The sequence below is a fragment of the Alligator sinensis genome, unplaced genomic scaffold (assembly GCF_000455745.1).
Source record: "Alligator sinensis unplaced genomic scaffold, ASM45574v1 scaffold927_1, whole genome shotgun sequence".
Taxonomy (NCBI): domain Eukaryota; kingdom Metazoa; phylum Chordata; order Crocodylia; family Alligatoridae; genus Alligator; species Alligator sinensis.
This window is the reverse complement of record NW_005842155.1, coordinates 1,764,718-1,781,643: the sequence shown is the minus strand read 5'-3', so window position 1 is coordinate 1,781,643 and position 16,926 is coordinate 1,764,718. Positions and strand designations below refer to the sequence as shown.

General features: G+C 42.7%; 1 protein-coding gene across 1 annotated transcript in view; it reads right to left on the bottom strand.

The window, feature by feature from the left end:
- SNX29 (sorting nexin 29) overlaps window positions 1-16,926 on the bottom strand; it is a gene marked incomplete at its 5' end in the record, with an annotated part of 446,683 nt that overhangs the window by 337,406 nt on the left and 92,351 nt on the right. The window contains one exon of the mRNA XM_025206427.1: window positions 2,130-2,212. Coding sequence (XP_025062212.1) covers window positions 2,130-2,212 — 83 coding nt within the window. The remainder of the gene's footprint in view (window positions 1-2,129; window positions 2,213-16,926) is intronic.

The following is a 16,926-nucleotide window of genomic DNA, read 5'->3' as shown; positions in this document are numbered from 1 at the left end:
CGCCCTCTTTCCTGCCTATGCAGGGGGTCAGACTCGATGATCTATTGAGGTCCCTTCCAACCCTAGTATCTATGAATCTATGAGAGAGTCAAGAGGTCACATGATTAGAGGCCAAGAGAACAGGCCTTATGTGAAGAGGCTTAGAGCCATGGGACTCTACAGCCTGGAGAAGTGAAGGCTCAGGAAGGACTTGGTGGCAGCCTGTAAGTATATAAGGGGTGTGAATAAGGAAATGGGAGAACGTCTGTTCACCTGGACACCCCAAGGGAAGATAAGGTCACAAACTGTTGGAAGACTGTTTTAGATTGGAAATAAGGAAAAACTTCTTCACTGTCCAAGTCTCCAAAGTCTGGAATAGACTTCCCCCAGAAGTGGTGCAAGCACCTACTCTGGATATGTTGAAGAAATGCCTGGATGGACCCAATGAACTTGCAAGGTCCCTTCCAGCCCTAATATCTATGAAATCTATGATATCTACTTAAAACTGTTATGAAATTAAGTCTTTATGCCATTTCAAACCACTTTTACAAAGAGATATCTGTGTACCAATATCATTGTTAATAATAAAACATAATATATGAAAGTGTAACTCTTCCACAACAAAAGTCATAAGAAGAACTCTATGCTGTACTGAATCAATAATTAAAATGTAACTGCAAAACTGTAGGTTTTTTAAATTAGTTTTATTCTTGAAGATAAATAAAATGCAAATATTGGGCAGTCTGTCAATTCAGCCTATAAGAATAAGAATCAGCTAATGAAAGTGCTTGTCACTTTTGCATTAATAGTTATTTTACAAAGTATTTTATAACTCCCCCTTAAATGCAGTATTTAATTTAAAGCAAGCAAGGGATTACTCTAAACAAACTATTAACAACGTGGAAACTCCAGCTGCTAACTTATCAGCTTCCCTCAAATGTGAGAAACAGGAACTGTAACTGGTCAGGACTATAAGGGGCCCTCTAAACATGACATTTATTCCATTACTAATGTGTTAATTGTCACATAAATGGCAACAGTACTACATGTGCACCCAATGTAATGTGCCATATCATGGCAAATCAGGCTTAAAATAGGTTCCAGCTAAAATGGAACTCTTGAAACTGAATATGTGGCATGTTGAAGGCTGCAACAAGGCTGGTGCTGCCAATTAGTTGATTTTCAGCCCCAGCCTGGAGACAGCCCAGTGTCCCAAACCAGCCTCAGTGCTGTGCCAGGGCTGGGACCAAGACCGACAATCAGCTGATCAGCAATCCCAATCCTGTGACAGCACAAAATCTTGAACCAACCCTAGTGCTGTGCCACAGCCAGGCTGACAATCAGCTGAAAGCACCCAGCTTTTAACTTGCCATTGCAGGGGAGCCCAGTATCATGAACCCAGAATGTCCTTGCACTGGCAAAATAAAAGAGTGCAATTGAGATCTGATCCCATAACTACCACCTGCCAAGCACATGTGTGGCATGGCAGGAGGAGTGATTGTTAAGATCAGGGATCAGAACTCCTGGCAATTTCAAATGAACATGTGCCAGTGCCCTAAGAGAGAGCGGACAGAAGCAGGTGGAAGGGTCAATGACAGGCCTTTAACCCAGTGAGGCAACTAAGACAAAGGTTAGAAGTGAGTGCAAAATTAAAGATACCTATCAGTTTTTCTTCACTCCTTTGCAAACCCTATGTAACAAAGGTTAGCAGATGTGGTTAGGAGCTAATGCATTTTAATGGAAAATGGGCATAGGAGAGCAATTAAAATTAATCTGAGTTCACATGAGAAATATGTTCTTTGTGAACAAAATGTTTTCCATGCAAAAGTTATTCCAAATTCAGTGGCCTCAGGATTGCCTGACACCACAAAACCAACCCTTACATATTGGATTCTATGCTCATACTTCCTTCTCTCCAAAACTTCCAGGATCCTTCATAGATAAGACCCACTAATGACCGTCTGCTTTCTTTAACAAGTCTCCTGCAGATATGGAAACTTGTCAATAGAGCCTGAAGTTCCACCAGAGAGAAAACTTCTTGGGTCACCGTACCACGATCCTACCCACTGCTGCTTCTACAGCCCTATAGCCTTTCTCCACAACTTCCAGTTTACCACAACTGCTCTTTTTTCTCTTCATTTTAACCTTACCTTCTACCATTTGACCTTCTCTTTTCAGCATCTGGACAGCTCCTACATACTTCTTTAGTTGTACTTTTAGCACCTCATTCTCTCTGTTGGCAGAATCACAGGAAGAAAATAATATTAATTCACTACAAAAACGTCAGAAGATAATCTTACAGCAAGTAAACAATATTTATGAAGGCTGACTTTACTTTGTCATAAAGAGGAAAAAGCAGTCACTTGTACAAGAATTACTAGAGATGTAAGCTCTAAACTATATGTTAACATGACTGTTATTGGAAAATTAGTTTTCCAGTTAAAAGAGAATGTGTGACCAATTAGCTTACAGGCATGCTATCACAATATAGCAGATAACTAACAGCATCTATATTACTTTTTCCAGATTAGATATTTCTAACTACATATCATATCTGTCATCATCACAGCATCTTAGTGACTACAGCTTAGATGCCAAAAATGTAGCTAATTAATGCATGAGGAGGGACTCTAAAGAAAAAATGCAATGGTTCAGATTTCATAAGAGTTACTTCACTCTATTTGTCCTACACTCCAGTATTTACTGCTGAGCAAATAAATAATTCAACATGAGAAACCAACTGTGCTATTCAAGGGGATTGACAGCCCTCCTTATAAAAAAAATTCAGAATTCAGTTCTGAAAGCATAGTTGCTAAATGAGAAATAAATGCATAAAAGGGTAAATTGATCTTTCTATCCTGCTATTTTTCAATATTTATATTCTGTCTCATAATTTTGAAATGAAAAGAAGCAGGTATTCAAATCTGCCACTATTGTAGCTCCCCCTACTGATGTTAAAAACCTTAATTAATGTATGAAATGGAAAGGGTATTTTAAACAGCTTGAATTTCGGACAGAAATCTATAGGGTTAAAAATCAGCCACCTGTCTTAGTCCATTCAATTCCAAAAATGCAACAGATGCTTTTCTGGAGAAAAAACAGAATTAAATTCTGACAGGAGTGAATAGAGAAAAATCACTATTAATGATTGTAGATAATATTATTCAACATGGCATAAAAAACCAAAAACAAAAAAACCCACTTCCCATTGTCTAGCTTTTGCTTCTTCCACAAAAACTGTTCTTGCCTCTAGCAAGAAGAGATTTGATTTCCTAATGAACTCTCAAAAAACAGACTTTTTCAATATTATATAGACCCTTGTTGTTCCCCATCCCATTGATTTGTAATATAAGCATTTGCAGCATATCTGAATAGAAAAACAGAAATCAGAACCATATTCTTTCTTGAAACAAAACTATCAGGTGAGAAGGGCTTACATTTTTCTGCAGAAGGACATTAAAAAAATGGTACATGATAGCCTGATTAGTTAGGGTGAAAAGAAAGCAATGCCAGAAAGTGAATAAAAAGTCTCCAGGAAAGCTAAAAGTACTATGCATTTATTTTAGATTATGAATTAAGAGGCAGTGTGCGACTGATGTACATACAGCAAAACAGTGAAATCCACATGCCGCATATTCAATTGAAGATATGTCAAGAAGTACAAGGAGCTATGCAAGGTGGTCCTTTCAGGACCCTATCAAAACCTTTTCAAGTGTGCATCACCTTTAGGATGGGGAACCTCTTCACCCAACCTAAAACAGAATTAAGAATAGACCCCAAATTGCATTTGAGAAATATGCTATATAGATAATTTGATAAACAATGTCATCCATTCATTTGGATATCAAATTCTTCTAATAATGTGCTACACACAATGAGGAAATGAAACATTAATGCAGGAATACACTAATGAATTAAACTTTTGCCTTTTCTTACATATACTGACCACCTAAGATTTTGAGGATTTGTACAGCCTAGTTTCAATCCATTTATGTCAGACTACTGAAAATATTATGTGCCTGAAGCTTTAACACTCCTGGGTTCTTACATAGTTAGGATTATTTTAAATTTTGTGGGTAATATAAAATCAGTTGCATGACAGCATTTGTACTCAATTTTGTTAGGCACAGCTAGTAAGTATACCAACAAAAAGAAACAGAAGATTCTTCCTTTCAGTGCATTACCATTGCTGTCAATGGAGCATTATCCTTACACAAGCCCAGAATCATATGTTAATATTCACATGTATATTAGGTACTTATAGGTAATTATATATAATTATAGGTGTAAAGGCCTTCCTTATTCTTGAGCTAAGTTTCTATCACAAAGCACTTAACTTGTGCAAGCTATTTTGAGATGACAACACCTTTCAATGTTTAGTGTGTTTAATGAACATATTGAAAAGATCATTCAAATGATAATTGGAAAAATAATTTATACCAAGAGTAATAAATACAGTAAATTGTATGTTTTCCTAAATTTGGTAAAAACAAAGGAGATTAGTAAAATACATTTTTGGCAAGGAATATTAATTAAATGTGTAAGTTTGTAATGATATAGGAAATACCTTTGTTGTAACTAGGCAGAATATGAAGAACACTTCTGAGCATCTACTTTCAGGAGAATCTGTGACACAACTGCTATGACACAGTTCTCCATAGAGCTTTCCTTTCTTTGTCTTTTTCTTTTATTAATAAACTACCGCATTTACTTGAATATAAGATGACCCTGAATGTAAGATGGACCTTCCAATAATAAGGTTCTATATATAGAAAACTTATAAATATCTTATAATTTTCCAGGTATAGAATCTAATTATTGAAGATTTACCTATAATTTGTCCCCCTCCCCATGCTATGGCAGGAAAAATAAATCTGGAGGATCAGATAGCCCCCTTACCCTCTAACCCCCACCCCTTTTCCTGCTGCAGCCCCTTCCTCCCCTCATTACTGTCCGACCCTGCTCTTCATGAACACATGGAAGCGAAGAGCAAATTTGAAATCAATGACCCTAAAATAAATAGACCTGTAGCAAATTGCATATACTACCCATATGCATAGTACATCCAGAATTGATGCATTTTACCTTTTTTGAAATTGCTGCATGTTTTAGCACAGGTACTCCATAAACACACTTTTAAATAACCCTTTTGTAACCTATATATAATAAAAACTATGCATGATATTACTCCAAAGCCAAAAGGCTCATGATTTACCAAACAATTCACTCAGCTGGGCCCAAGCAGAGACAACAGCATTTCAAGACATGGTGACTCCACAGCACAGCACTGTCCACATATCCCCCACAAAGGAACCATGTGTTAATTAGCCTCCACACATGACTGAAACCTGGTATTCTTGTCACAAATCCTGGGATCCTCCAGAAATGTATAAGCAAATGAAGTGCAAGGCAATTGGTCTAGCTCCATCTCATGAAGGGCAGGGCCACACTAATCATACATGGCAGGCTGAGCGAGAGGCCGACAAAGGGATTCTGAATGAACCATTTAAAACCCTGTTTGGTAAGGTTTGGCAGACATTTAAGGCTAATAAGGAAACAAGATGATTGGAAATGGGAAAGAAAGGTGTGGGACTGAAGAGGAAGTTGAAATGTATGCAGTGTGGTGGCTCACCCTGACTTGGAAAAAAAAAAGTTGATGCTGAGGGGAACTGCAGTCAATGTGCGCTATAATATATCTTCTTCAGATAGGCTGCACTAACTTATCCTTATGGTAGGTTCCTATAAGCATGTTTGCCCAATATTCAGTTTTATATTTGGTGTCCATTACTGAGTGCATACTGCTCTAGGTAGCAGTTTAATAATAGACAATGTATTTGATATGGTTTTCCTATATGCAAATGTAAGATGAGGGGCTTTTTCTTCTACACTGATTTAGGCAGGGGGAAGGGACCTCATCTTGTATTTTAGTAAATGCAGTAATTAAGGTTAGCTATCTGAAACCTCAAGTATTTTCAATATTAAGAACTATTTATCATCAATATATATATCTTTAGCCAAAAATTTGCATCAATACTGGTCAATCTGGTTCATCTGTACTGAAAGAAAAAGAAAGTCAATATCCAAATCATTCTGCAAACCAAAAATATTTTCATAGATTTTTTCATAGACATCAGGGCTGGAAGGGACCTCGGAAGATCATCGAGTCCAACCCCCCGCCCATAGGGCAGGAAGTCAGCTGGGGTCATAGGATCCCAGCAAGATGAGCATCCAGTTTCATCTTGAAGGTGTTCAATGAAGGCGCTTGAACCACCTCCGGTGGCAGGCTGTTCCAGACCTTGGGGGCTCGGACAGTAAAGAAATTCTTCCTTATGTCCAGCCTGAAACGATCTTGAAGTAGTTTGTGACCATTCGACCTCGTCATCCCTTGGGGCGCTCTGGTGAACAAACGTTCCCCCAGATGCTGGTGGTCACCCCTGATAAACTTGTAGGTGGCCATCAGATCACCCCTGAGCCTGCGCTTTTTCAGGCTAAAGAGCCCCAGGGCTCTCAGCCTGTCATCGTAGGGTCTGCTTCCCTGACCTCTGATCATGCGTGTGGCTCTTCTCTGGACTCTCTCAAGCTTCTCCACATCCTTTTTGAATTGTGGAGCCCAAAACTGGACACAGTACTCCAGCTGCGGCCTCACTAAGGCCGAGTACAGGGGGAGAATGACGTCCCAGGATTTGCTTGAGAAGCATCTATGGATGCAAGCCAGTGTTTTGGTCGCTTTTTTTCCCAAGGTGGAGAACCTTGCATTTATCGGTGTTGAACACCATCAGATTCTCGTCCGCCCACTTGCTGAGCCTGTCCAGGTCAGCCTGGATAACCTGCCTGTCTTCTGGTGTGGATGCTTTGCCCCAAAGTTTGGTGTCATCGGCGAACTTGGCCAGTCCGCTTCTGACTCCAGTGTCCACATCATTAATGAAGATGTTGAACAGTATGGGTCCAAGGACAGAGACTTGGGGGACCCCACTGGTCACAGGACACCACGATGAGTGACTTGCATCAATTACTACCCTCTGGGTCCGACCCCGGAGCCAATTTTCCAGCCAGTGGATCATGGAGGACCCAAGGCGACAATTGGCCAGTTTCTCCAAGAGGCGATCATGGGACACCAGATCGAAGGCTTTTTTGAAGTCAAGATATATGACATCAATCTCTTCTCCCTTGTCCAGGTGATAGGTCACCTGGTTGTAGAAGGAAATGAGATTGGTCAAGCAAGACCTACCCGCAACAAACCCGTGCTGGCTATCCCTTAAGATGTTGACGTCGGCCAGTCCATTAAGGATGGCCTCTTTAATAAACTTTTCTAAGATCTTCCCCGGGATAGAAGTCAGGCTGATGGGCCTATAGTTAGCCGGATCCACTTTCCTCCCTTTCTTGAAGATAGGCACCACAGTGGCCTTCTTCCAGTCTTCGGGCACTACACCAGAGCGCCAAGAGTTAAGTATTGTAGCACTGTACTCAGAAATTTGAGTGTAAGTAAATGGACTATTTGTCTAGACTTCCCAGCAAGATTAGAGCAGAAAAGTAACATCAGAATTTTTAACTATAGTTTCATGTTATTGCAATGCAATCTAATAAGAATATTTTTGTTTAAAATACCTATTTTGTTGCAACTCTGGTGCTACCAAGCAATCCACCCATTTGCTGAAGTAATTTAAATAGACTCTTTTAAAATAAAGGCAGGGTTTTCCCTTGAGTCTATTTTAGGAAATGATTACTATATTAAAAGGACAAAATAGAACATTAAAAAGATCAGAACTCCTAGGACTGCTTGGAAAATTAGGCTGTTGCTATATTCTCTATTTAATGGTTGTCAAGTCAAATTTCTGGTCAATGTAACCTCATTTAATTCAGTCCTTTAATAGGAGTCTGCTAAATCCCATAGGAAAGAAACTATTAATCAATTAGTTATGAATTTTTAATGAAGTCCTTGAATGCTTTATGCATTTTAAGATATTTTTAATTTCTTAAATATGTAGACTACAAAAACAAGTCAAGCAGGTCATACTACATCTGGGAAGAAAGAGCTGTCAGTAACAGTGACATTTTTCTTCATGCTTTTAGGTGTATTCAATTGTGAAATACAGAATATTAAACATCAAAGGACTTGTATGAAACTAAAATATAGATTTTTAAAGGGACACGTGTTTGCAAAGACAGAGGGCACCTCTTCATCACCATCCAAAAATATGTTAAATTACTGTACCAAAGGATTGAGGGGAAAAAAGACAAGGTAATTGCACTTTTTAAAGTATCAAATCACTTAAGATTTTTCAGTTTAATCTCAAAGTAGGCAACTGCAGTTCGGTCCACATATCTTCTAATATATTTCTTTATCATTCAATAGGCTTAATATTACTTATTACACTCTGACACTTAATTCCTAACACCCTGGATATGTCCAGCCTGGAGAGAGAGAGAGAGAGAGAGAGAGACAAAGATCTAAGTGAGGGGGTGGAGGGGAGGAGGCCAAAAGTCAGGAATGAAACAAGAACAGACTGGATACAACATGTCAGAAGAGGTCATTGTAGGATTAGGTAGGGGGAGGGGGAGGGAAACAGTAGTAGAATTGTCTGTACATAAGAAAAGCACACTCCAGATGGTACCCAGACTGCCAGGTCTGAGCACTGTGCTACTGTTAGTAAACAGCTGAGACACAATGACAAATAGGTGTCATACTCAGTTTAATGGCTGGCCTACAGCAGGTGATAACTTACTACTCTGCTCAAATGACAGAAGTCCAGTGACTGTTGGGTAGAATCCAGTCACTGTGCATCATGACCAGGGATCCTGGTTTTCTCTGTTAAAAAATCCAAAATTCTCTTATAACCCCCCTGCCCAATTCTCTGATTAAAACCCAAAATTCTGCATTTTTCTGTGATTAAAATGAAGCGCCACTATATATCGCCACTACACACACACACACACACACACACACAGATATCAGTTGAGCCCAATGTTTTATTAATATTTTTACAATTTTAAAGTGATTTGAAAGCCTATAAGTGCCTCAACCATTATAATAAAATTAATTCTAAATACATTTTGGCATTTGATTTTGGGATTTATTTTTTTATCATGGATAATCAGAGCTCCCCCTGTCACTCACCAGAATGCAGGTCCAGATGCAGCTGCCCTCTCCCCCTTCCCTCCACTGTTTTGTGCCAGTGCCCTGCCCCTGCCCACGTCATTGCCCTTCACTCCCAACCTGCAGCCCCCTGGGCACCACTGGTGCCCTTCACTTCTGACCGGCAGCCCACCTGTATCCACTGGTGCCCTTCACACCCAAACCACAGCCCCCCATTCCTGTGTGCAGGCCGGGAGCGATCCGGGCCCTTTTTCGCGCCGCGGGCTGTGGCCAGCAGCCCGGGCACGCTGGTTCGGAGAAAGCAGGTGACACGCTAGAATTAGGCACGGACTCATAATGGTTGATTCAAGATTGTTTACTTACACCGAAGATGGTCGCGGTGTAGGCTGGACAGTTTCCCAGGCAAAGCTCCTCTTAAATCCCCAGTTTGAGGACTCAGACTGTACTCGGATCACTCCCACGGAGTTGTCGAGGCTCCGTGGATCCTTTTGCGCGCAGGGAAGAGGGATACGTCGAGGATTGCGCTCGGTGACAGGGACAGGCTAGAGGCTGATCAGACCCCTGTTGCCTTCTTTGAATACGCTGGGTCCAATAGGCTCCGCAGCGCTTAGAGATCTTCACGAGACGTGAAGTCTCCTCCTCCTGATGTTCATGGAGTCCTCCCTTGCGGGGTTCTCCTCGGAGAACTCTAAACTTGGGTGGAAACCCCCCAAGCCTTTTATACGGCTAGCAAGCCAATCGCTAGCCGCCACGTGGGAATATTTAAACACAAGCCAATAATGGGGCTCGAATTCTAATACAAATGGCGGGAACTCTTTGCACCGTGCATCTCTGTGCTGCAAAGAAGAAATGCACCCTGCAAAGAAAGCTCCAAAATGGCAGGAAAATAATTCAGTGGTGCCAAAGCGCACACAAAAACAAAATCACACCCTTGGGTTGTGACATCCTGCTGGTGCCCCTCACTCACAACTTGCAGCCCCCCAGCCCTGCTAGTGTCCCTCACTCACAACCCGCAGATGCCCAGCCCCCTAGCCCTGCAAGGGACTCCCAAACCACAGTCCCCCACCCCCACTGGTTCCCCCAACCATGACCTGCAGCCCTCTGGCCCTGCCAGTGCCCATCACTCACAATCCCACCTCCTCAGCCCTGCTGGTACTCCCAACCCACAGCCCCCTGTCCCGCCAGTGCCCCTCACTCCCAACCTGCAGCCTCCTGGCCCTGCCTACTCCTCACTCCCAATTTGCAGCCCCCACGCTCCAGCCTTGCCAGTGCCCCTCATTCCCAACCCGCAGCTCTCTGCCCCCACCACATCCACAGCTGCCATGGCTGTGGAACACGGCAGCTACATCCTGCCTACTCCCTGTCCCACAGGTGCCAGCTGCAGCCAGCCAGCAGCACCCAAGCCCAGGCTGCCGCGTGCGAGACCTGGGACCAGCTGGGACCTGGTATGGGACTGCAGAACAGGGCGGGAAGACTCGGTGCTGCCACTGCTGCCAGGTGCCCTGAGCCAGTCACACACCCTCAGTGAGGTGCCCCCTGTCCACCCAGCAGCAGCGAGGGCAAGGATGGGGGCAGTGCAAAGCTGTGCCCCCCCCCAATGCTGCTGGGCAGGCAGGGGCCTCCTTGCCTTGGCAGCGCAGCTGGCACGGGGCTACCAGCAGCAGTAGCACCAAGTTTCCCTGCCCCACTCTAATCTCTTGCACCAGGTTCCGCCTGCTGGGCTGCAGAGGCAGCTCCTGCCTGGTGCACCCCTTCACCACGATCCAAAAATATTTCAAAGTTATATTACTGTACCAGGCTCTTATATTACTGTACCAAGCCAATTGGGCCAGGCTGCACCCCATGCCCAACTGTCCGTGCACAAATCTGAGGCACCACGTGCCTGCCCATGCTCCCCCAACATACTACCAATGGGCATGCCTGAATGGTCCCCAAGCCCTGGCCCTCTAACCTCCTCCCCTACTACCTTTTTCTAGCTGCTGGGGCTGCTCCCACCACCCTGCCTGGTTGCATTGCTGGCCATGTATGCATGGATACACACACGCATGTGGTGCCCCGTGTCCCACTGCCCTCCCTCACTCCCCTCCAGCCCCAAGCAGCCCCTGGCAGGCTGGAACTCTGCCAGCCTGCAAGACAAAACCCACTGTTTCCCCACCTCAAAGGGTAAAATCCACATTTTTCCACAGGAAACAGAAAACCCAAATGCCTGATCATGACACAGTCTTATTTAGCTAATCATAGCATAAATAGATTAACTAAATGACTTTGATGCTCTAAGTAATTTTTCCTTAAAATGTGTACAACTGCTCCTATTTTTGTTTTTGGTGGAATAGATTTATTTTCCTAATTCTCTTCTAAAGGGAGTATAAACATGTATGGATATAAACAGCAATAGCTTGGATACATCTAATGGCAGGGGGGGTTTATTTTTTAGTCTGATACTGCATTTGAAAATCGTTCAAGTCATAATTTTGCAACTGTACTACATAGCAAAAATATCCAAATGTATTTTAAAGTTTTAACAAATCTGGATACTTTATATTTAAACCAAGTCAATGTTTTATAACCTCTTATCAAAATAAGCCCTTTTTAAAAAAAAACTAATTTCACTGCCATAGAAAATATTGTATCCTGACAAAACTTTGTAATTAAGCGGTATAGTTAACTTTTTCCTTTGTAACTTCTCCCAAAGGCAAATTAAAGTATTACAGAACTTAATGAGTAGAGTTTCAGCCTTTGATAGCAGTATTTCTTTGAAAACAAAGGAAAAATACCATGCTAATGTTGGTCATAAAGCACTACTGGACTGCAACACAGAACAGACTGAAAAAAAAGAATGTGCTGCAGAGTAAATATTAAAATGCAACCTTTTCGCCAATAATAATCTTTTATCAGTAGTCTAAAGATGAATAGATAACAATAGGAAATCCCTTAAGCTGTCTTCTAAAAACAGAAAAACAAAGTGGGTGCATGGAATAAGGTCACTGAGTCCACATACGGCAGATATTTGAAAATATAAATCAGTGGGCATACAAATAACATAGTAAAGCGTTTATTACACTGCTTAACTCTTACAGTTAAAGCCAAAATGAATTGCATGGCAAATCCCTTGTTAAGAATGTGTGTGCACACACTACCCTGTGCAACAGTACCTGGTCTCCATTACAGGTGCGAGAAATCCTAATTTACAAGACAATGGAATGGAACACAGCATTACGATTAATATTATATGCAGCTTTAGCTTTCAGTAGTAGTGTCAAGACATGCTAGTATTGTAAATTTCTCAGTGAAATCAGTGCTTCACACACTCTCACAGGGAAAATATAACACTGCTGAAGACAAGAATTATATATTTTTAAATACCCATTCAATGATGCACAGGCACAAAATGCATTAGCAATACTTAAAATGCCATCTTATATTGCCTTCTTTTATAACTAAATTTAAAAAGAGGGAATCTTTAGGTATATAGTAAATGCAAGTCTTCCAGCAGCTTCAAATCTCAGTTTTTGAAGTGGAAGAAATTTCAATTTAATCTCAAGAGACTTAATACCCAAGGAAACACTGTGCAATTGAGTCAAAGCTACTGCACCTGAAAATGTTTTTCAAAATATAAAAGTATGAACATTTTACATTGAATATACTTGCCTTTTTGTTTGTTATATCCATCTTTTGATTTGTTAGGGACATATAATATGGTCCACAAAATAGCGGACAAAAAGTACCAGTGAATAAAAAGTACCAGTGGCAAAACCTCCTGCAAGACCTATGAAAAGCATGGTGAGAGGTTCTCCTTATATTACCCACTTTTCTTGAAAATGCCTTAGAACAAAGATCATGTCAACAGGTGATCAACTGGCAAGGAACCTATACTGATTCTCTGGATATAGTTCAGCACAAATTTACTATGACCATGTGAATGCCTTGCCAACACTTGGAAAAAGAGATTCCTATAATTATTGTAATCATTCTGATCGGTGTTATGATGTTAGAATCTTTCATGTCTCAGGATATCCTCCAGCAGGTAACCAATCCACTGTGCAACTGAAAAGAAACACTGTTCTCGGACTTTCAATACTTGAGCTGATAGTCCATCCTTTCCTGGTGTTAGGGAAGCGATTCTCTTTTCAAAGTCATTTATAGAGGGTTCTGTAATCAAACTCTGTGATGGTCTAGAGCAGGGGTGTCAAACATATGGCCTGTAGGCCAGTTGCTGTGCACAGCGCCAGCCTACTATCTGACCCACCAAGTTACCAGTGGGCCACCAGAAGTTGTGGGGCATGACCTGTCACTAAATTAAGGACACTTTGGCCTTGCCAGTGATGGCCATCAGGAGCAAGCATAGCTCACTGCTGATAACCCCAGGCCCACTGTTGTCAACAGACCTTGCCCATCACAAGCTGTCTCTGACATAATTTCCATTGTGAAAACTGCAAGTATGGAAAACACCCTGAAAAATACTCTGTTTTCTCACCCACCACTGCATGCTCACCCCCACCCCACCCCCAGCAAACAAAGTACACATCTTTTTTTTGAAAGACAGAATATAGGGTAAAAAATGTTTTTCCAGAGTCATGGCTGACTGAATGACAGAGTAAGTCCTCCTGAGAACATAGCATGTCGAAGAAGTGTAGCACCAGGAACTTCCTGGGCATACAAGATTAGGTCCCAGACCAGGGATAGGCAACCCCTGACATGCATGCCAATTAGTGGCATGCAGAGACATTTTCCTCAGCACATCAGGATGTGTGTGAGGAAATTGTTTTAATTTTTTATTTTTTTTAAGTTGCTGCTCCAGGCTTTCTGAAGCAACCACAAGTCCCAGTGCCACGGCAGGCACTGGGGCAGTCAGGAGAACACAGGCAGGGATGTATTCTACTAGCCCTGCTCCCTGTCTCAGGGCTGTACCCTCCAGCCCAGCCCAGCCCCTGGAGGGAAGTTACATGTGGGCAAAGCCAGGGCCCAGGCAGGTGCTGTGGAGGGCCACTGTGCTGGAGGTTCCCAGCTGGCTGGGCCCCGAGCACTGCCCATGGTGGCTGTTCTCGGGGGGCTCCAGCGGCCATGCCCCATGGCCGGGCCCTTGCACCAGGGACAGCTCTGCCCCACTCCTGCTGTACCCAGTATGCAGGGAGCCCAAGTCCAGTGTCAGGAGCCCCCTGAGCATGGCGTCCTGCCCCGGCTAGGCGGTGTCCCCTCGCAGGCAGGGTGGCTGTGGCCCATCCGCGTGGAGCTACGGGGGCCAGCACGGCCCGAGTCTACGAAGTCCTAGGGTATCCCCCGCTTCCGGCCCGGCCCCTACTCTCCTTCAGCTGCCACCTTCCCAAGGGCCCAGCCTGCCTGCAACAACTTCCCTTGCTCCTGTGTCTCCCTGCGCTGCACAGACCCTGCCCTGAGTGCCCAGCCCAGGCACTCGGTGCCCTGGTGCTGCCCCTGCCTAAGTGTCTGTCTGCCCGAGCCCCAGCCAGGCCCTCCCTACCAGCCCTGGGCCTCGGCTCCCCCCACTCCGGGACCACCAAGGAGGCCTAAGTGCCCCAGCCCTGGCAGCTGCTGCTGGAGTGTCACTGCCTCCCTCTGCTGGACACTACCCTGGACCAGAGGGCCCGAGCCACAGCAGGTAGCAGCGGAAGACATGGGCTGTGAAGGACACACCCTCTTTCTCTTTTTCCTTTTTTTCTCTCTTCTATTACTTTCTTTCTCTTTCTCTCTTCTTTTCTGCTTTTTCTCCTCTTCTCTCTCCTCTTTTTTTCCTTTTTTCTCCTCTTTCTCTTCTTTTTTCTTTCCTTCTTTTTCTCTCTTCTCTCCTTTTGTCTTTTTTCTCTTTCCTTCTTTCTTGCTTTCTCTTTTTCTCTTTTCTCTCTTCTTCCCTCTTTTTCTCTCCTTTGTCTCTTTCTCACTCTCCTTTTTTCCCTTTTCTTTTTTCTCTCTCTCCCTCTTTCACTCTTTTTCTCCTTTCTCCTTTCTCTTCTGTCCTCTTTTTTCTCTCCTTTTTCTCTCAATCTCTCCCATGTTTCCTTGTTCTCTTCTCTTTTTCCTTTACCTCTTGCTCTCTTTCTTTTTTCTCTGTCTCCTGTCCTTTTTCTTTCTCTTCTTTTCTCTCCTTTCTCTCTTTCTCTTTTTTTTCCTCTCTCATCAAAACATGTTTAACAAAAAAGAATACACAAAAATAAAGGTACCATATGAAGTTTTATTTATTGTCATCAGGTTTAGAATTTTTTTGAAAACCTGATATTTACTGTAAAAAAAAAAAAAGCAACATTTATGATTAGTAATTATATTAATATGGAGCCAGTCCTGCCATGTTCCCCTCACCCCCGTTTTGTTTTTCTGGCATGCTGGCATTCCATCACCTTACAATGTAGACATTGCATTGCAGTTTTTCGGCACTCCGGCTAAAAACGTTGCCTACCCCTGTTTCAGACCCTTGCAAGGGCCATAGCAAGACTGTTAGCTCTTTACTGTAAGTAGTTCTTTAAATAAGTTTCTTTAAAAGAGTCTTGTTTCCACATCACAAGTCTTATCCAGATACTGCCAACAGCTCATTTGCTGCTTCAGGTACAAGCTAGCGTTCAGCCACTTAGCTATGGCTGAGAGAGGATTAACACAGTTTTCCTTTGGGGATTTTTTTGGGGGGCGGGGGGGTTTCCAGCAAGGAAAACCCCTTCCCTAATTAAAACATGGGCCCCAGCTTTGGGGAAAAGATTTGGGAGGAAAAGATGTGCATTATATGTGATAAAATATGCTACCTTATAGAGGTGACAGATAGACTTAGTTGATACCAAAGTCTGGATTTCAGGTGTCTCCAAGAGACCTTCCAGCAGGGGTAGTGGCCTTTCTACACAAGCCTCATTTCTTCCTTATGACCCCATCCACCATCTTTGCTTTTATCTCAACTCCCTTAACACCAGAATCTGGCTATTGAAAGCAAACACAAAAAAGCATTGCACAGAAGGAGGGCATAAGAACTGGTGGCAATACAAGGAAAATTTGAAAAGGAAAGTTAAATGGTGCCAAGATGAGAGAGAGGTATATACAGAACTGGTGACAGAGTGTAGGATGGAAGCAGGGAAGATCAAAATTTTCCTATTTGGGAAACAAAAAACATCCTGACAAAATACTAAGGCCCACAGCTAGGGTCCTACTGCAATTGAGGAGATAGGCAGCTGATTTTGTGGGCAGATTTCAGGGTTGGCTGCCATTACTGTGGTGGAGCCACCCCGCACCTCTGATTGGCTGAAAGGCCCTAGTGGCCCCACCCCTCGCTGTGGATTGGCGAAAATGGTGGAGGCCACACAACAGCCAGTCCTCTCAGTGCCAGCACGGCAGGGAAGCAGCCACCATCTTTCCATTTTGTACAGATGAAAGTACAAAAGTTCAACCAAATTTAACTACAGAGAGAGGTGTAACTAGTATGTACCGAACCTGTAAGCAGGTACATCTTGAAATCCTACTTGGGCTTGAGGTCCTTTCCTAGGAAATATCTTGCAATACTTTCCACTCAACACCACATCAGATAGCCAGGTTTAAAATTCCATAGTGGGGTGACTGCTCTGTGTGTGTGTGTGTGTGTGTGTGTGTGTTTTGCTTTTGCTCACATGTACATTTTTAAATCATAAAGGTAATGCACGATAGATTTTTCTAGAGAAGGTCCTAAAAGTTCCCCAGCACACCAAGGAAATAATGTTCCATTTTGTTTAACTATCTTAAATGATGTAAAACAAATCAATTAAGAGATGAATTATTAATAGTTCAAGTATAATTAACGTTGCACATGCACATCAAGACTTTGGGGTTGGATGTCTTTTATTCTTTTGAATTAAGCCTTATGGATGGTGACATGTGCACTGATCTAGCTA